The sequence below is a fragment of the Neolamprologus multifasciatus genome, chromosome 4 (assembly GCF_963576455.1).
Source record: "Neolamprologus multifasciatus chromosome 4, fNeoMul1.2, whole genome shotgun sequence".
Lineage (NCBI taxonomy): Eukaryota > Metazoa > Chordata > Actinopteri > Cichliformes > Cichlidae > Neolamprologus > Neolamprologus multifasciatus.
Genome location: NC_140442.1, coordinates 18,093,660 through 18,115,202, shown reverse-complemented (window position 1 = coordinate 18,115,202; position 21,543 = coordinate 18,093,660). Strand labels below are relative to the sequence as shown.

Below are 21,543 nucleotides of genomic sequence, written 5' to 3'. Positions count from 1 at the left end.
CAGAACTAAGTTGGACAAAAGAGGTTGCGGATCCTGGAAACAAGCTACTCGCTAGTTTTTAAGTACAGGAGAATCCATGCATCCATTTTCTGCAGCTTATCTATGTCCAGTTTGAAGTTACAGCAGTCTAAGCAGAAATACCCACACCTCCCTCTCCCCTGCCACCTCCTACAGCTTTTCCAGGGAACAGATCTAAAGAGTTCTCTCCACTGTATCCTGGTTCTGCCCCAACGCATGCCCCAAACACCTAGGAGCTGTCCAAGAGCTGCCATCATGGTCAGATACCCAAATTACCTCAATCGATTCCTTTCAATGTGAATAAGTAGTGACTCTACTCCGAGTCCTTCCCATATTTCTCCTATAATGAGTTCCTCATTCAAGTATAGGAAAAGTGTATAGGAGGAACCGTTACAGTAATTTAATTTCCTGCTTCAAATTTGTATTTTTAACTTGTACTGGGCCTTGGTGGAACTTTAGTGTCTACCATCCATATCCACGATATCACGGTGAGAGGCGGGATTCACTCTAGTCAAGTTGGGAGTTTGTCTCAAGCCAGAGCATATGCGCTGTCTAAAACAACATGTTCATGTCTTCACTGTTGGGTGTAAGGCATTCCAGCGTAATGTGTTATTATAATTACATTGTTCAGTAATACAGTAATGTAGCATATTACTGTACTAAATTCAGTAATTACATTATGTTTGGAATTATATCATTACTCACATTACAAAGGTTTATCAGTTATCTGTGCGCTGGGCAGATAAAAAAACAATCTAACAAACCTGCTTTTTTCTTCATAAACACAGCTGATTACTACAGTTAGCTGAAGAAGAAAATCGCGGCCATTACTTTTATTTTTATTGCACAAAAGGACAAGATAGGCACAGGAGTGTGAGTTAAAGTACAAACTGTGTCCATAACTGAAACACCTACGTTATACCACAAATGCAGAACTGAGCCTTTGAAAACATCTGTACAGATAGCATGCTAATGCAAAGTTAGCCAAAAACCCAGAATGGTGTTAAAGTATTTGGGCCAGTTTTCAGGGAAATAATTCATTAATGTACTGCATTACCACTAAGAAAAATAACAAGTAATTTCTATTACATTACATTACCAAAACTGCATCTCTCTTTAAGGCCACCCTCTCTCTCTTGTGATTTGCTTCTCCAAAAGTTTGAACTTGAACAGCAGGCGGTGGTACTGCTGTGCTCACATTCAGGGCTTGTATGCCTGAAATAACAATATCTATTCTTAGTGACATCATACAGAGTCAGAAGTTAGAGAAAATAAAAAATTGAAGCTGTTAAAAGTAGTCTGAGCTTTGCTTGCTGACCTCATTATTTGAACCTTGCAGTCAAGGCTATCGAAAAAAATGCTAAATTAATGAGACAACAGGGAGGTCCATACAAGGTAACTGCTTAGGACAAAAACCAGTAAACACAACGTCAGGTGTGGAAGTTGGAAAATATTAGCAGCGCACATACAGCAAAGAAGGGTGATGCAGTGTGGATGTAAGGGACAGAGTGAGCACATAACCAGCTTTTATCGCTTGGAAGGCTCAGCTGAATCATGGCATATCAACTGATGGCCCACCACAACAGAAATCGGCAAAATAGCCTCCGACATTGGTGTGTGGGTGTATTCTTGTGTGATGGATAGCATGGTGTGAATGCTTGTGTGACTAGGCGGCTTGTAGCGTAAAACACTTCAAGTGGTCAAAAGTGCTAGAAAAGCTCTGTATAAATACCTGTCTATAACAGCTAATTGACTCCCCCAAGATTACACCATAAAGTATAGATTTAAATTACAGTTTTGTCTTTACTGCACTTTTTCGTGAAGGTAGCAAATGAAAAAAAATCTATCAATTCATGATGCTTTTAGCAAATTAAAATTTTACACATTACGTGTTCATAATAATGCTGCATTTCTGAGCACCCAGTTCTTTTACCTTTCCTCGCTGTATTACATTCTTCTTGATATTGATATTTGTATTGATCTTTTCTAGCCAGCTGCACATAATGTACCTCCACACTCTTTCAGTGCTTTAAATAACTCCTACTGTTGGCATGAGTAATCCGAGTCATCCAGAGTTGAACAGGTTGAAGTGGTGATTAGCCCCAGAAAACTTTTGATCTCCAATGTCTTTATGTGTCACTCTTCCATGCCTGTTTGTATTTTACTAGTCAAATGCCATTGGTTGAATCTTCTTGGACATTTTCCTGATTGTCCAAAAAAAGTGCAGTTCATGTTATCCATTTCCTTTTATACAGTCAATGCATTGTAAAATACATCTTTGTATGTAAGCTTGTGTTTGGATTTTTGTACATTTAATTCTCACTGTTAGATAGCTTTGGTGATTTACTAGCATTGCAGTCCAAGCTTCCAACACATCTGTGTTATTAAGTACTTGTGTGTACCTGTGTGGCTGTATGCTCCTAATCTTCACTAGTTTCCATCCTTGAGCTGAAGTGCAGCTAATCACTTCACTGCTTCCCAGTGGACAGGCCTAATGCATTTAACCACTCCCAAAGGAACCAGTGCTTGACAGCGTAGAACGGCCTCTCTGCCTGCTGTCACAATATCTCGGCTTTTCTCATTACCTTTTCTTTCTTTATTCTCCAACACTTCTGTTGGCTTTTCTTCTGTCTGCCCGTTTCTTGATTTCTTTAAACTCTCCTTTCTAGTTGACTGTCTTTTGCTGTGTTCTTGTCACTTTTTCCCTCTGCTGCTGGCTCTTCTCTGCTTTCTCTGACACTTGATGTTGAAATCTAAATTCTCTGAGTTGAAAAACTGGATCACTTTGACAACAGAGCGCAACAGGTCACCGTCAGAGGATTTCAAATATTCTCAAAAGAACTTTTGTTTTTCTTTAAATATTTATAATATATGCTATGATTTTTTTCTCCACCAATACTTGGCTTTTCAGTTCCAGTTGTCTGCTTGCCTATCTGTCAGCAAACACAAACATGAACTTGGTGGAAAATGGGAAAAGGATGATGAACACATAAAATTTTTATACTGCTTTGGATCCTTTAACACTGCAGATTGGCCTCGAGATGAGCTCTATAGGAGCCCTTCTTATTAATACAATGAACTGTAAAAGCTTGTTACGGTATACTATTGCAGCCAAGGATTTAGCAATTTAAATTTAGCAATCAGGATGTGACTAAAGTGCTGACTTGAGTTAAAGCTTAAAAGCTTTAACTCAAGTGGTTTAACAAAAGTGCTGCATAAATGAACTGTTTATTAATTACAATTATTAATTTTTGAAACAAAGTTCCCCATTATCAGAGAGAGATAGCGTAAACTTTAGTTGTAGCCAGATTAACAATCTGGTTCATTCTTAAGCAATAATAGCAATAAAGGCCTGAAAGCAAACAGAAGGAAACTAAAGTGAATAATCACAGAATCATTTCCATGGTTACGAAAACTCCTTCACAAGAGGGTGATGGCGCACTGTACCATCGTCAAGGTCTATAATGAAGAGAGGCAGGGGTTAAAACTATTTCAGATTGTTCATTTTGGCTTCAGCTATTGAGCAATTAAATCCGAGTGGCAGGTTAATGCATAAAAAGTTATTTTTAGCATGCTACAGCCTGGAGTTGGTCCATTTGATGCCATGGAAAAAAAGAGAAATAAATAATGACATCCTACAGCCCAAAATCTAAAGCTAACTTCTTTACAATGATATTGCTAAGTGTTTGCTAAGTTTATATGTGAAATGTCTTGAAAAATTAATTCAATTATGATAAAATTATGTTATTCTGAGTTTTCATGAAAGTACTGGGCAGTACAGTGCAGGCTAAAGGGTTTAGTTTTCAGAAATGTAGTTTCGCTACTGCAGTGCTGTAGCTACTGTTGGACTGGTGAAGAGCAGACTGTGGTGTTCATGGTCAGTGTTAGGCTGCATCAAGGAAAGCTCGTAATCTGAAGCACACCACAACACACACAAAAAAAGCTCAACCAATATTTGATATTTGGTTCTACTAGCTGATTGGTAACCACATAAAGTTTGTAACTTCTCAATCTACACCTGAGGATAAAACTGAACAAAGAATGAGAGGTGAAACTCTTCACTCACACTGCAAGTGTAAGTAACATCGAGTGACGTTGCCCCACCTCAGTGTTTTTAAGCCTCAAACGTGACATTTTTGTCCCTGAAGCTATGAGGCACCGGCCCTCTTTGGACTTTTCACCCTCTCTTTTTATTTCTTTTATCTACAGTAATTCTTTGTCCTCTGATTTCGCATAGTGCTTTCAAATTCTTTTCTTTCCTGACTCCCTGTGATACTTCATCATTTATCTCTTTCTTCAGCTTCTCTCTGTTCTGTTCCTCTTACTCTTGCTCTCTCTCAGGTTGACCTTCAGTATCTTTCTAGAAGGCTATAGCTTCCTGCCACCTAACTCTGTAAGAGACTAAAAGAAAAAAACAAGAGTGTGGATTTTCTGGGATTAGCATTTTATCTGCTTTAGCCAATTAGCGGAATGATATAGCTTTTGTCTGCAGGAAGAGATGGTGATGTTTTGTTCTGTATTATCAAAGATATATGGTAGAGTCGTGTGATCCTGAACAGAAAGCTAATTACATAGGGCATGGCTATTCAACTACAAAGTTAGTTGGGCCAGATTTTCAAACCGAGGAATTTATCTGGGCCAGATATTTTTTTTGCAGCCAGTAAGCAGCAGATCATGATCAATTTCAAACCCACACAACTGTATTGAAAAACAAGTAATTTTTTTATTCCTTTTCCCCTGTAAATCTGGTGACCTCTCACAAATGCACACCAAAGGGTTCATTTAAAAAAAAGGGAGCTATAACTAAACTATTTTTTGCACATTTGAGATAAAAATAATAATAACAAAAAAACATTTTGATAATTCCCTTTCAAATTAAAATAAATATTTCGCTGACCACTCACTTTTCCTGCCATGAATGGAGCCCCATCCGTCACAAGTATACAGACACACATATCCAGACCATTTTCCTCAAAAAGAGCTGAAATCTTCTCAAATATTATTTCGCCAGCTGTGTGTCCCTCTAACGGTAGTAAGCGAGCAATTTCCCATCCAAAAAACGGACATATACGCACAACTGTGCATTATCAGTTCTGTCTGTGATCTCCTGCTATAGACATTACATCAGTTTTCTTCAGGTCATCTAACAGCATTTCAAACTCGTCTGACACCAGAACTTCAACTCTACGAATATTTTAACTGTCCTACAGGGGTACGTTTTTAATAGCAGATGTCACACTTTAATTTTTTCATCACTTTTCACCGCATCCACCACGTATGCAGTATTTCACTGTTTCAGAATCTGTGAAAGGCCTTTTCTTCTTCGCCAAGAAGCAAACACAAAGGGAAGATGCTGCAGCTGTCTTGGGCTGTACAGGACCCTCACCGTGGCAGTACAACTCCGGTTGTAAGATTATTAAACTCGGTAAAATGAATAAGTATTTGTCAGTCCAGGCAGGGTTAAACCGACAGTTTTCATTGTCAATTTTGCGCTTTTGGAGAGAGAAAGACATGCTGTTGTCGCATCATATATTACGATGATTGTTTAATATGTTTACATCACGGTGCATTGTGGGTTAAATATTGCTAGGCTACTAGGAATGTTGCATTCACAGTCTACACTACGCTGTAGGAATTTTTAATTTTTTTTAAATTAATTAATTTTTTGCGTTTTCTCTGTGTTTCTGCCAGGACCACAGGCAGGGCCACTCGCAGGTTGCTTCTGGGCCGCATTTGGCCCGCGGGCCGCCATTTGAATAGGCTTGACATAGGGGTACAAACAAATACTTGCACTGGTAGGAAGTTGACAAAGTGCAACGTGATGCTACTATTTATCTGGAGAACTTTTATTCAAGTATTCAAGCAATTAAATTAAGTGTACAGGGTTAGCTGCTGCTAACCTATAGTTTGGCTTCACTTAGCATTAAAACTTAAATGTACACATTCTTTTTTATAAAACCAAATCTTTATTTTTTCAAATTATTCCTGCTTTTCTCTTGAATTAAAACCACAGCCAGTTTACAGTGCAGTTTGTCATCACTTTTTTTTTTTAAATTGGTCAATTTAAATGTTGCCTTTTTTGACTTTCCCATTACCGGTCTTGGTTAAAGATTACGTGAATGTCCTCAAAGAAAACTGTCATTTTATGATTTAGTCATTATCAAAAGCATTAATCACAATAATTAGGCAGTATTTAAGTACTGCCTGAGACCGAACAACCTAAAGAAAGAAAATCAATTTGCCACCCACTGAGAGCTGATCCCATCAAAATGCACTGCTCGCTAGATTTGTAATCGAAAAGCAGGGAGATATGAAAATGGGCTTTAATGACAGAAAATGACAGCAGAAAAAGGGGTGAAGTATAATGAGGTGACAGGTAAAAATTCATAGAAGGGAAGCAAAACCGAGTAAGAACACTGCAATAATGAGATGGCGAGGAAATATCAATCATTTAGTGCACGTCAATAGTGTTTAATAGCGATTAAGGTGCAGATGGGACGGACGAGTCTGCCCTACTTTTGGTGTGTTGCTTTAACGCCAAAATGACACCACCAAAACGAATCATCCTCGTCACAGCTACTTAGAGACTAGCCAAGCACAACCAGGGCGTTCCACCAGAAAACATTTAGGTAAACAATTTATTTAGCATGTTGACAAATATACAAATGATCCAGGAACCAAAGTAAATTTTTGAAACAATCTAGAAAATATCTGATTGGGAATGACTTCATTTTTCACCATGAAAATGATCCCAACATTATTAGAGCAGTGTGGAATCATCTTAACAGAGAGATAAAGATGCTTAACAGAGGAAGGTGTGTGTCCTCATTTTGGACTCAAAATTGGTTTTGATAATAACATTTACATTAGCTAAACCTGGGATTTGGGACATGAAAATGAAAAATCACCATTCACTTCTTGATTTAAAAGTTTGTTTTTTTAGCCACAACCTTTTTTTTCCCTCTCCATGGGTCATTTGGGTCGGTAAAGTCAAGAAGGCCAAAAAAAGTTTTTAAAACAACCAAAATTAGACTCACAAAGCAAGTTTGTAATGCATAGACTCAAGTGTAATTTACATTTGTGGTTTTTTGTAAATAAGTTGCTATGGGCCACTGAGAGAAAACATGTCATGGTGAATATGTCTACTTGAATTATGACAGCACTGTGCTCAAACTGTCTGAGCCATATTTTCAAACCCATTCTTCTCAGTCAAGGTTTTTCATAACTAACTGAAGCATAACAGAACCCTAAAGGAGTCATAATGGAGTACTGTTAATTTTTCAGTGTATTTAAAATTGAATAGTAAAACTTGTGGAAGTGGGAGCAGGTTAAAATGCTTTTCTTGTTTGGAAAAGTCATAATACAGATTTAATGAAGTTAAGTTCATAAGTTTGGGGTAATTAGATGCAAATGTAATGTAGAATTAAATCTAAGAGTAGAATTAAACCCTGTCTTTTTTTAACCTAATGAACGGCTTCAACCTCAGCTGCAGAACTGTATGACTAAAACAACCTTGGGCTTTGTGTATAAGAATTATTTGGGCATGAAAAGTTTTCTGCATACAACAAGCCGACGTGTTTGTATCACCAGGCCTGAGTCAGTTAGTTGTTTAATATTAATGTGGCAGAGGCAGCACAGCAGCAGCACCAACTGACACCTCATGTGCAACTGTTTTCTGATAAAAACTAAAGTTTATCTAAAGTTTATCTAAGGTGTCCACCGGAAGAACCAAATGTGATGTAATTAAGCCTGGTCAGAGAGAATTCCTCATCTCTCTCCATGTAAGCTGGATTCTTCAGTGCCAATTTAAAAGCCGTTCACGTGAATGCGTGAACAGAAATCTTCTATGTGCGTTCGCAATTTCATGATTGTGAAATTAGAAGGTCTTGACTTCTTTATTTTATAGGAAAAAATTGGCCATCTCACCAGCACTGATGTGAAGTCAAATACAAAACACATGCTGGGACCTTCTTATCTCTCCCCGGTTTCCCTCTGGAGAGGAGGCCAGTACTTGACACTTCATGGCCATTTTACGCTCAGCTCAGTTTGGCTCTCTTCTTCATTCAATTCCCTCTGTCGCTCTCTCGGTGGAGGGTCTCCACTCAAAATGCAAAGACATGGGTGAACAAGAAGGTTAGAGCATTTAAATGAAAGTCTCTCTCCCCCTCTCTATTCTGCCTAGTTTGGATTTTTTGTTTTTTGTTTTTTGTTTTTTGTACTCCACTTGATGCCCTATCTGTGTTTCATTTTCATCCATTTCACAGTTTTTTCTCTCTTGCTGATCCCCTCTTTATATTCATGGCTCACCAGTGGCCAATTCAGCTTTTCTCTGCTCTTCCCGGCTCTCTTTTGCTGCTCTGCTCAGTCCTCACCTTCCTATCCTCCCTGTCTCCTCCAGCTTCCTGAAATCATCTCTCGGCTCGCCCCTTTCCCTTGACGTGCACTCAAGTGGCGTCACAATTCTTTACCATTACGAGTGGGCTTTGCTTTATTTTTATGTACGTGGATGGGGGTGGGGGAGGGGGGTTTAGGCAAGCCACAAATGCTCCGAGAGCCATATTCAAATCTCATTTCACACTGCTGAGGGTGAAAAGACCTGACACAGCACTCTGTGAGGGGAGACGGAAAAAAAGGGAGGAGAGGAAGGGAACGAAAGGGTGAGAATGAGAGGAGTAGTGAGAGATGGGAAGGAAATGATGGTGAAGACAGCGCTGAAAGTGGAGGAGGAAAGCAAAGGGACGTGACGCGGGAGAGGAGGAGACTGATGCTGGCGAGGCGATACCTACAGTATGGCAAAGGAAGCAAAAAAAGAAAAGAGGGAGTCAGGCAGTAGAGAATGAGTTCCCCTCAGACAATTCTAAAAAGGGAAGAAGAGGGTGAGATGATGAGAACTGGGTGAGAGAGTGAGAGAGGACGAGGGGTAAGACAAGTTTTGACAGTTTTCACTCCGTCAGCAAGTGCCACACTTTTGTCCCAATCACTTTTCCCGTTTCCACAGTGTCATCTCCATCCCTCATTTGCTCTTTTTCTTTTTTTTTTGTCTCCAGGTGAAGCTCTTCCATCCTCTCCCACTTCCTCCCCTCTCACACAGTGTGCATGTTTATGCAAATGAGGTAATTAGGAAGCTGCTTGGCTTCATTCGAGCTCTAAGGGTTTTTTTTGGGACGAGGTGTGAAAAGCAAAAAAAGAAGAAAAAGGGAGGAGAAATGGATGGATAAGAACACGCATCAGTGTTACACACCCCTATATCATTCAGTTTAAAGTGCTGCGTGTTTCTTTGTGCATGTCTGTGTGTGTGCAGTTTAATATGCTTTCACTTCTGCACAAGACACAGCAACAAATTCCCCGAAACACTTCGGCTCTCGTTCTCTTTTCCTTTCTCCAGTCCCGTGTGTCCTCCCCCCTCCTCCCCCTCCTCCCCACAGTCCTCAGTGCTCTCATCTCCTCTCATCCTCTACCTTCTTCCTGTCACCCCTGCTTACAGCCTTCCCTCTTACTATGTTGTCTTTCTTTGTTTCTGTCCCTTCCGTCTCACTCGCCCAAGTCACCTCACCTCTGCGTTTTTCGCCCGGCCATGCAACTTTTTTTCTGTCATCTCCATTTTTTTCTCCCCCTCCCCTCATTTGCGTGCACATTGTCTGTGCACGCAATCCTCTCTTGTGTGTTTATGTTCTTGCCCGATTCAATCTTTTCCTTACCCCTCCTCTGTGTCTGTAAATCCGGTTTTCACCGTCTCTAGCTTTCACCCATCTTTTCTGCCTCTTGCTGCTTATTCTGTGCTCGTGTTGTATTTGCTCTACACGTCCCCTTCTCTGGCTTCACATTAAGCTGTAAACACAAACACAAATGCATGCAGAAATCCACGCACTGTACTCTGGGATAGACATATGTTTCATTGGTGAGGGAGGCAACATGATAATTGAGATCATTTCTCCTCGGGGTTGATATCGGGGCTTAAGTCTGCCGTCTCTTTGTCTCGTTCGCTCTCTCTCACACCGTCACGAAGTTGTACAGAAACACGCGCCCGTGCACGCGCACGTCACCTTGTGCCAGTTCTCCCTGAGTTTTTAAACTTTGGATGGCAGTTTCCTGTCAGGACATAAAAGCAACGGGAAAGAGATTTCTAAAAGGAGAGGAAGAGACAGTGAGGAGACAAGGGGAGAAGAGATAAGGAGTGCTGACAGATGTTCAACTCGACGCTTTTTGCCCCGCAGAGGAGAAAAAGAGGAATGGATCTGTCGTTATTTCTCCTCCTCCATCACTTCCTCTTCCCCCAAAACTCTGTTCCTCTCCTCCCCTCCTTGTTTTCCCCCTTGTAGAAAGCCCACGTTAAACAGAATTTGACTTCATTGCTTTGATCTTAAAGCACTGAAGCTTTTAGGCAACTTTAAATAGCACACAACAAAACAGCACAGAATGGATTTTCAGCACCTCGCAGACAGCGCTGCAGATTTCATGCCGGCGTGCTGGTTAACAAGTAACTTTTAAGTCAGATCTCAGGTGAGGGAGGATGAAGGCGTCACAGTGACGCTAAAACACAAAACACGGCCTCAAATCCTCTCCTGTGCTTTAAATTAGAAAGATCATAGTTCTTTGGCCAATTAAGAAACACCTGTGACAATGATAGCCTCCACTGTCCTCATTACTGTTACTTACTACCTCGTTTTGCTGTGCGTGATGGTGCGTTTGTGTGGATGGCAAAGGCAAGAGGAATAGAGGACAAAGCCCATTATCTGATATAAGGCAGCATCTCAAACACACACAGAATAATATGCACAAACACATGTTCACACTGACAAACTGCACGCATATTATATGTGCACCTGCAGCTGTCCGGCAGTCTGGCCCTAATGTGAATTGATTGTCTTCAGTCCCCCTGCCACTGCAAAAACCCAGACCACTGCATGATATGGTTTGGAGCACACACAAACAGTCACTGAAGCTACCAGGCTACGAGTAGATGCTCTCACATGCCAGCAAATACGATTGAGCGTTTGCTTTATCTGGCACGCCTATGAGTGTGAGCTCTCCCTGCCTCACACACAGGCAGCCGGAGGGAAACGTTTGTCATTTATCAGGGTGAAAGAATGACAGCAAGAGCTCTAATAGTAAATCATTGGCAGCATTATTGGACCTCCTCTCCCTCGCCTGTATGGATTTGTGTTGGGAAACTGGAGGAGACTGTAATAAATCAGCCAATAACACACAAGAGAGTGTGCACAAAAATCTTTCCACAATGCACGGATGCTAAAGCTCTTTACTTTACTTTACACATATACACACATATAAGAATTTATAATAAATGCGCTGATAAGCTGGGCCGCGACAGGAGCTTTTCTTTTGTGGATCAGTCACTGTGTTAGTTCTGTTTTCTGTCCTCTGCAGTCCTCTGCTTTTATCTTACACGCAGACAGATGGGATATGAAAAGATGGATGAAACCGCCATGACACCACCCATTCTTTGTGTGCAGTCCCACTTTAAAGCCTTGACTTTAACAGTTTGGGGGTTTTTTTCTTTTCCTTTTTTTTGGAGCCAAAAGTGACCATTTTTATAGATGAGAGGCTGCCGAGGGATCAGTGCTAACAAGTGCATTGCATGGATGATTTTGTACAGTTAGAGACACTTGTGTATTTGTTATATAAATAAATAAATTGGCATTATATTCATTGTTTGTGTGGGACATACATAAAGTTTGGGATGTGAAACTGCCTTTGTGAACAAGAGAGCTGCATGTGGACCCAAACCCAATTGAAACAACAGTGCTTGTGCATTAATGGGCAGCTTTGTTTGTGAATTGGAGAGTAAAAGAAAAGACAAATGAGCTGTGGTCACAAGGGATATGAGAAAAGACATGCAGAAATATGCAATTTCCATTAAAATGAACTAAATCTAATACTAAATTGAAAAGCAAAGCCTAAATCAAACAGCAAATTTGATTTGACATTTTAAATTTCTGCTTAACAGAACTATTTCAGGTCTTCGGTCTCCTCTCTGCGCTCTGTGCAGCGAGCCATAATCCAGTTTCTATTGTTCCATTCTTTCTTTGCTTCTTTCTCATTCATTTCCCTGCCTGTCTAAACTCCTGCCACTGCCATTGCTCTTGAACTTTAACTTTCCCTATAGTCTAAAAGCTGTTAACATGATGCTAATGCTAATATCTTGAGCCCTTTCACACTGCAAGGTGTTGTTAGCGTTAGCTTGTCGTGGTGTTGTCAAGGATTTAATACAGCAGGGAACTCAGGATGACTTAAGGACTGAAAGATGCACTCAATACAGTCTATACACAGCAATACTCTTGGCTGCCAGAGCTAATGCTGTTAAAACAGATTAAACTGATTGGGCCACTGATTCAGTGTAATCCACTGGCAGCCACTCTCTTAAGATGATTTCTGACAGGGGGCACAGTATCCTCTTCATCATAGAATGAGAGAGACACAGTTGGAGACAGAAGTAAAGAAAGAGGTGGGGGTTGAAGAACATGGAGAATGAGAGCAAGAGAAAAAGGCAGAGAAGTGGATAAGAAGACGAGAGGAGGGGAAAAGGGGAGGGAGAGGATGCGGATTAAGACACTCAATTGGAAACTGGAAATTTAAAATTCCGAAAGGAAGAAGCTAGATTAAAGGAGAATCAAAGGCAATCTTTCATCCGTTCCTTAGATCAAAAAGTTAATTGCTGTGGAAACTAAAAACCGTAGTTGAGAGAAAAGCCGCCAGTTCTTGCAGAAAAAACAAGCATGTTTTAGCAGGATTTTTTTTTTCTGCCATAACAAGAGAAAAATAGACAATGCATTTGAACCCCAAGTCCCTCCCAAGTTCTTCTTCTCTGATGTTTGACTTTTCATTTCTTTGCTCCACTTCATCATCATTTGCACTGGGCAGAGATTGCTTGTAATTACTTGTGTGCCACAAGCAGCTGCAAACCATTTCATATGAAGTGAATTTATTTTGGGTGTCAGTCAGTTAGAAGCATTTCATTCAATGCAGAACATAAAATAAGCAAATGAGACAACAGCCAAACAGAAGGCATCTGATTCGGCTCTGCTGTAATAATGCACTCTGTTCATCTTTACGCTTCGGTGATAATGCGATCTTGTCACTGCTTATTTGTACTGTGTATTTACACTGTTGTTGAATTAAAACGGCTACTTGTTAAACTTTATTCTGAGAGTTTTTATTTCTTACCTGAACTAATCTGTAAACACTGAACTATTTCTTTTAGATGGACCAAATAAAGTGCCACCTTTGCACAGCATATGGTTGTTAGGGGGGAATCTGCCCACCTTGCTGGTCTGTGATCCATAACAAATGTGTGGGCCATTCTGGCAATGCTGCAGAGTCAGGATAATGCTGCTGAAAGCAGAAGATGGTTTGACACCCATATGTCACTTACTAACTGAAATACCTTTAAGTGCCTGGTTGTGGCTGCAGGGGACAGCCCATTTCACTGCAGTAGTTGTGGATATTTTTACTCATTTCAAGGTAAAAAAAAAAAAAAAAATGGAATCCAAAAATCAAACTACCCAATTTGGCACAAGCAGAGAGCACTGTATGTGAAATATACCATACAACAGTGGTGTGACCTGCATAGGGATTGAGTCCCTCATATGAAGAACACACTGCTGTTTATGTCTTTATGCAGATTAACCTTTTTTATCTTCCCTCAGCTAGCCAATAAGAGCAGGTGAGGTTCATTGGCAGTAGTGTTGTCAGATGGGCTGCAAACTACATGTGAGACTGAAATAAATTAAACAGCCACTTCTTTTATCCAGCTAGTCAAGTCAGTGCATTTAGATATGAACATGGGGTTCAGATGATCTGCTGAATTTGAAACTGGAAAAATAGGTTCTTCTGTACATGGATGGTGTTTCTGATTTTGAGGTTTACAGCAGTTGTTCACATACTCTTCTTTCCCATCTTTGATCCACCATAAGCCAGTGAAGGATTGCACAATTTGATAGTGGATTTGGAGAACTTGGCTTGATTCTTAGAGTTTACTTCTTTTTTTTTTTCTGAGGTTTGGTTATATTTTTCAATCTCCTAATAATTAAGTTAATAAAAGTTTGCATTCAAATTCACCATACGATTGACGCAACGCTCTGATGTCTCAGTCACTGATGTTGCCAGATACTAACTGTAATTAAAGACTAACAAACCAAAGAGTTTCATGATTTACTTTTTTTTTTTTTTGAAATCCCTGCATGCATCCACATAACACAGTCACATGCAATGTGTTCTCTGCCTAGTTTACTTTCTTAGAATAAATAGATCTGTGTAATTTTGGGCACTGGCACATTATTTTTTCTTTGTCTTTTTTTTTGGCTGTGAAGTTGCATTTCTATAATGAACATGGGCTTAAACTGCTGACCAAAAATATTGCCTTAATGGTGAAAGACTTAATTAATCACATTCAGACTGTGTCCTATTTTCTATTTCACAGGCTCTTGGCCATTGCAGAATATTCCAGACTTTTACCTTCAAAATCTCAAAATCTCCTGGATCGCTGTCAAGGTTTTGTTTCATTGCCCATCTGTACTGTGAAGTGTTGTCCAGTCAACTTGCTGCATTTTGCTGAATCAGAGCAGCCAGTGAATCTCTGCACACTTCAGAACTCATCGGGCTTCTTCTCCTCTCTTTCATATTGCCAGTAAACACCAGTGATCTAGTGGCGTTGAAAGCCACACATATCCATGCATTATGATGCCTCCACCTTGTTTTACAGATGATGTTCTGTGGTTCAAATTAAAAGCTATTCTGAGGGTTCTCCATAATTCTTTTCCCCACATAATTTTTCATACAGTTTGATCTTAGTTTAATTTCTCCATAGAATAACATTCCCTAACCGATTTGGCTGTGTTGGATAGTTTTTCTGGCAATGTCTAATCTGGCCTTCCGGTTCTTAGGGATGATGAATGACTTGCACCTTGAGTTGAACCCTGAGTATTTCTCTGTATAGTAGATAATGAGAAGAAGAAATTTCCACACCTCTCTAGAACATTCTATACTTGGCTGGATTTTCTGGAGGTTGGTTCTTTACCATGGAAAGCATCTTAAAAGCATCCACTACTCTTGCTTGTGTATATCCAGCCCTTGTCATTGTGCCAATCTCACCGTTACTCAGAATGCACCACACATTTTTCTGGCCACTTCTAATAATTTTGCGGGTTAAGGATGACCTGTTTCACTCGTTTTTAAACATGTGGGCTCATAGCAACAGCTTCTAAATGCAAATGCCACACCTGGAATCACTCTTAACCTGCCTAATTTTATAAGACAAAGTCAACTAATAGTTCACATCTGTCCATTAAATGGCTTATGACCATACAATTACATTTAAGCACTTAAAAATAAGCCACTGCGTGTAAAACTGGTTGATACTCCTCAACGGTTGATGCAGTGTTTGTCTTCAACCCCTGAAATTAAAGCTGAGAGCATGCACTTTAAGCCTGCACTTTAAATTTGTGTTGATATTGTGATAAAAAATGAAAAAAAAATATCAGTGTCTAAAAGTATATGGACCTAACTATGAGTTCTTTTGGTTTCACCCTTAAAATCTTTCTGGATATTCTTTATTTCAATTTTATGACTTGCTGTAATCATCTCATGACATTGTTAGTCTGCTATACTGTTTTTTTGTGCACAAAAACAAAAGAAGATTTTTGGAAGAAGTGTTTTTTTTCTTCTATATCCACTTTTATATCCATAGTCACAGAGTTATCAACTTGTTTGGACCTATTTTGTAGTTCTGTGTATCCCATCTCTCGCTGTGTGACAGCTGGGAAAGGCTCGAGTTATCCACAAGTCAAAGAATTGGATAAGTCAAAGAAAATGGATGGATGGAAGGTGAAAGCATGGAGCCTAGCTGGTGTAAAATAAAACAATGGTTCAGAGAGGCAAAATGTATACTGAATGTTGACCTTAAACGGCAAGCCAGAGATTACTTTAAGCTGTCCTTTCAAGTTTGTCAAAACCAGTCTGGAGTGTGCAATAAAGTTGTTTGATCATACTCCAAAGTCCATTTGTGCTGACATATTTAAATGTTACAATGGTTCTAAAGTAGACATATTAGGGTTTACTTGGCGAGGTAAAAATGGAGAGTGGGAATTATGTTCCTCTCCATTATATGAGAGTCACATTTATCACATTTTAGAAGGCAATTTTATGGTGCTGTCAAAAAGCCAGCCATCATATTCACTGCTGGCTCCCCTGTCAGTGACTGGTTTATAAATATATTAGACTCTCTCATTGGCTATATTGATAGTCTCAGTAACAAAATAATGTGTTGTTTTGATCACTCAGCAATATGTGTCAAAGCTGGTTTGTCTCAGGTCACTGAATGAAGCGCAGCCTTAACTGAAGCGACAAGGAGTGTGTGTGTGTATGTGTGTGTTTGTCTGTTGTGAGGGTGTGTGTATGGTTCTTGTGCAAGCCTAAGTTGTCTTCTCAAGGGATACTTGCCCTGCAGTGATTCTAATAGCATTAGCCTCTGTCTGTGTTGCAATGGACCAATGGTGCATCATGTTTTACACACACACACACCTGGGACAGTACCGATCATCAGGGATCTGCCTCGTGTTTTCAATGCTCAATGTTCTCATTTTTCAGCCCAGTCACACATGACTATGTGTACACTGTGTGTGTGTGTGTGTGTGTGTGTGTGTGTGTGTGTGTGTGTGTGTGTGTGTGTGTGTGTGTGTGTGTGTGTGTGTGTGTGTTCTCAGCTGATAATATTGTGTCACCTCACCATGACACAGTGAGAGAATTTAAGTGCAGTTGAAATGGGGTGCTTCTTTAAGTAAGTGTGACACTCAGGCTGCTGTCTGAGAGGGCTTTGTCGGACCCAGATTGGTTGCATACCCACAAATATAGATATAGCACACATCACACACAACTCGGCTGTATTTTTGGTTTTAAAAAAAAATCCACGGTAACTTTCCAATCCAGCCTTTATAACTTCTGAAACTCATAATGCAACATTACAGGGAGCCAATTTTTAATAACTTTCCCCTGTGGAAACTGAGGATTATGAGCCACAATGTGTCAGATATGCTATCAGTTCTTTTCCAGATCTCCTGATTTGGATTGTCTTCCACAGCAACACAGCTGGCACTAATCATTACACAGAGGGATGCAGTGCCTCACCTTTTACCTGCAATTATTGTTGCTGTTGTGTGAAAACATTCTTTTTCTTCAAAAATTGAAAATTCTGTAAATGTACTCAATAAAAATATGGGTTTACAAGTAGGGGAAGTAAAGATCTGAGCCGTAAGGAGAAGCTGTCAGTTTTCTGGTTTATCCTCACCTATGCCCACGAGCTGTAAGTGGTGACCGAAAGAATAATATTGTAGATACAAGGAGAGTCACCAGGATGTCTGAGTTCACCTGTAGAGACAGAGTGAGGAGCTTTATTTGTTCAGCAGGGCCCTAAAGGCTTGCAGCTCCTCTGTATCAAAAAAGCGACTTGAGATGCCTACGATGCATTTTGGACGACTCATAGGTGAAGTTCTTCGAGCGTGTCCATCCTGGAGGAGACCCTGAAGCAGACCCAAGTCACGCAGGAGAGAGTATTTCTCTCGACTAGGTTGGTAACACCTCAGTATCCCCCCAAGACAGCCAGAGGCGGTGGCTGGGGAGAGGGAGATCTCAGCAGCACTGTTTAGACTGCTGTCCTTTGAGAGCAGGATGCAGATAAGCTACAGTATAGTAATCGATATATATTTTACATCTACTGCTGTCATACAAGCTAAAATACGTTGATCAAGTAACATTGAGCTGATTTCATACAGAAATAACAATTTATAATTTTACAATATACTGCATTTCCATCTTTAGTCTTAGTGTTTTACACCTATAGTTCATTTCCTCTGGTCTGAATCAGTTGATGAGTTTGTAAACGTGTAGAAACTCATCATGGTTTGATTTATTTTCACCCTGAGAAAAATCCAAGTGAACTCCAAGCAAACTTAAGTGTGTTGCTACAAATCATGTGAGAATGTTCAGTCCAGTCATTGGCCAGATGTATCTGGGGCGGGAGCTGCAAAAGCAAATACAGGAAGAAGGTGCTGTGTTCTGCACTCCTGGAGAACACAGAGAATTTACAGTGATTTCACAGATTGCACATGTATAGTATCTTCCTGCATTGAGAATGCAAAGCATAAGTGGCTACGGGAGAGGTAGATGGTTAAGCTCGAGAGCCTTACTGAGGTCACCTCTTCCAAACGGTCTCTGTGTCATTACAGTGTTCACATCGGCAAAAATGAACCAGGTTTCAATTTAAATGGACCGCAGGGGTGAAAACAACCCAAGACCACTGTGTCCATTGTTAACCATTTGACTCTCCTAAACAATCACATATTTTCCCAAATCTAATGTCACTCCACAGCACGCACAGGTACCAACATACTTTTTGCTGGGCTTTTAATAGTGGTAAAAACTGCATGTATACTCTATTTGTCATTCAGCAGCCATGCCTCCGGGGCTGCCTAGAAGGGGTATTGGCTAGTATAATATCCCTGTTGTGGTGCACAAATTCACAATGATGCTAATCGCAATTGTCGCTCTGTGTGTGTGTGTGTGTGTTTTAATTGAAAAACAGCTCTTTCATGTCACAGTTCAAGATGAGTCAGTTAATTTGGTGAACAGCTTCAAAGGCCTGGAGACGGGCAAAGGTCGCACAGCAGGATTCAAATGTCATATCGATGGATTTCAGTTGCAAAAACAGGCTCGATTACTGGTTTACATATCGCGTATAAAAAATCCTTAACCAAGGATACAGTCTGAGTATAATCGAGAATTCAGACAACAAACTGTTGTTATTTTAAGCCTCAAATTCTTCATCTTCATCCATCTTTTTTGAGCTTATTCAGTGAGTCACTGAGAGTTTTAGACTTTACTTCCATGCCTGGGGTATTTTTTTAATCTAAGCAAGAAATAAAAACACAACCTTTCACAGCTTTCTACATTCAAACTGGCCGTTTGAAATCACTGCACTGAAGAGTGTGTTGCCTAAATAATCCACAGTATGTTTTTGGGGTTTTTTTACTGTTATTTTCCATCCAGCCTCTTCCTGTGTCTGTCTCAGACTGTCGCAGTGAGTGTGTGTGGGAGGGGGAAAGCAAGTTTTTCCATGGCTCATCACAGCCTTTAGCTCATAGTGCGGCTAAATGGGTGACTGTATATCCGCTACCCCAATTAAGGGTGTTAATGTGCGAGAGCGTGTATGTTGAGAACGTGTGAATGTGTCTCTGCGTGGATGTGTCAGTGCGAAACATCAGTCAGGGCCTTGTGCGTGGTCTCTCTCTCTCCATCGCTCCGTCTCTCTCAGCATCTCCGTGTCACACACATTCATCAATCATCATCATTATGCACGAAAAAACACAACAACACAGAGGAAGCTTGCCCAGCATGGAGGGGTGTTTTGAAAGAGAGAATCACAGCAAATGAGTAGGAGTGATATTATGGTGCAGAGAAGTTAGATAAAACAATTTTGTGATTTTGGTTTTTTTTTCACTGTCGTTACCACACACACACACACACACGAACACTCTCCTTCCAACCGTTTCTGCAAAGCTGTCTCCTACTTAATTGTACTCGCCGGTAATAGCTGCAGGGTCTCCCTAAGAAGCTTTGTCATGGGAAATAAAACACAACAGAGTAAGAATAAACTTCCTTCCGCCACAGGAAGCAGCTGTTGCCATGGTAAAGCTTATTTAAAACAGACAAGTTACAGTCCGGTTAGAGAGACAGCATGTGCCGTAAACAGATACAGAGATATGCAAACATTCTGCGTGTGGTTGGTGACTTTTCCCTTTTTCACTTTCTCTACCTGGTTTAACATCTTCCGAGGATTATCTCCGGAGCTGTCAGATATACCGGCCCCTAAATCACCGCTGTCCTATTTTCTCTCCTTGTAATGAATAGCCCTTAATATCATTACCCTATAGAAACAAAGTCTTTTCTCCCACTGGCTCTTAATCCCTCTATAGGATTTAGGGCAAACAAACACATTTACTGATCCATGCATGCATGGAAATGATGGAAATCACGCCCACGTATACATGCTCGTAGTTATCTGCTCGTGCTTGTAGCTTGAACGTGAGGTAAATTTCGCCTTGGTGATACTACACGGAAATGTGATCATACATTTTTAAAATTTAAATTTTTAAATGGCAATAAAACAAAAAACCTGCCCACACAAACTTTGCTTCCTCTTGTTGCTTTTTAGTTTCTGTCACTTCCACCTCTTTGCTTTTATATCCGAAACCAGTTTAAAAACCTTTCAACAATGAGATCTTGTCCGTGTGTGTGTGTGTGTGAGAGAGAGAGAGGGAGAGACAGTGTGAGTGGGCATGTGTGAAAGACTGTGCATATGTCCAGCTCTGCACATGTCCAGCCTTCTCTTGGCTCCTTGCCTCTTGCTGGCTGCCTCCTTTGGCTGCCAGTTAAAAGCAAGAGCACTACCAAGTCCGGCATGTTATCATGCATTCACTTAGGCTCCGGCTGCTACCGGCCAATGGAGGAAGCCAAAAGAACAAAGTTTCTGTCATTCTGTCTTTCTTTGCGCTTTTTACTTCTAATATTATCCCTCCTTTGGCTTTGAATACCCAATCAAACACAAACACTTCCTAGCCAGAAGTAACTCACGACATCAGCCAGCACTCCAGCCAGCCTCGTGTATTATTGTGCAACGTGTAAAAACGCTTTAATATGCAGGCGTGTGTAGCATTGCACTGCTGTGTGCCTGTGTATGTTCTTTTTTGTGCACTATACCCACAGATAAATGTTATTTCCTTCATGAGTTAAGTGGTTGGTGGAGGAAAGGCATTTCCTCTCCCACAACGCTGTGATGGAGCTAAATGAATCGTCAGTGAATGCACAATGAATGTTGACACTGACTTACGCGTCGCTGTTGTATCCTGCCATGTGTGTGTTGGACAGCGAAGGGTGATTCTTATCATTAAGGAATCCATCGTCTTACGTAGACAAGTGAGTTTATGATAAGAGCATTTGGTTTCATTGGCGGTAGAGACAGCCGGAGAGTAACGGGCCTTTGGGGCTAAAACAATCATTAAATGTCTGTGAGTTGATACTATGATGGTCTGTGGGAGAGTATGTGTACCCCCAGGACTCTCCTTTCAAGCTCTCTTCCACTGAATAATTCATTTAACATGTACAATATTAACAAGTTTAACATTTCATAATTTTACCATATCAAAGTCATTTTGCTCCTGTAATCCATGTGTCAATGTCCTCTGTGTTTCAGATCCCAGCTGGCTTGCCATGACGAGCGAGGAGTGTCCTGTGCCGCTGGGGAGCATTTCCTCAGCAGGGCCAGGGCAGAATGAGGAATACAGCTCGGCGCAGGCTGATGACATCATTGAGGAAATGGGCCCAGGTGATGATGTCAGTATCGGCAGTGACCTGAGCACTCTCGTGGTGCCCTTCCCAGAGCTAGCGCCCGTGGTCTTCTTCTGCCTCAAGCAGACCACCTGTCCTCGCAACTGGTGCATCCGTATGGTCTCCAGCCCA

The 21,543-nt window shown here is 40.6% G+C and overlaps 1 protein-coding gene across 5 annotated transcripts in view; it reads left to right on the top strand.

Moving 5' to 3' along the window:
* LOC146520239 (voltage-dependent T-type calcium channel subunit alpha-1I-like) overlaps window positions 1-21,543 on the top strand; it is a 201,985-nt gene that overhangs the window by 27,882 nt on the left and 152,560 nt on the right. For all 5 annotated transcript variants that reach the window (XM_085158407.1, XM_085158404.1, XM_085158408.1 and 2 more), the window contains exon 2: window positions 21,278-21,542. In XM_085158407.1, coding sequence (XP_085014533.1) covers window positions 21,295-21,542 — 248 coding nt within the window. In that variant the 5' untranslated portion in view covers window positions 21,278-21,294. The remainder of the gene's footprint in view (window positions 1-21,277; window position 21,543) is intronic.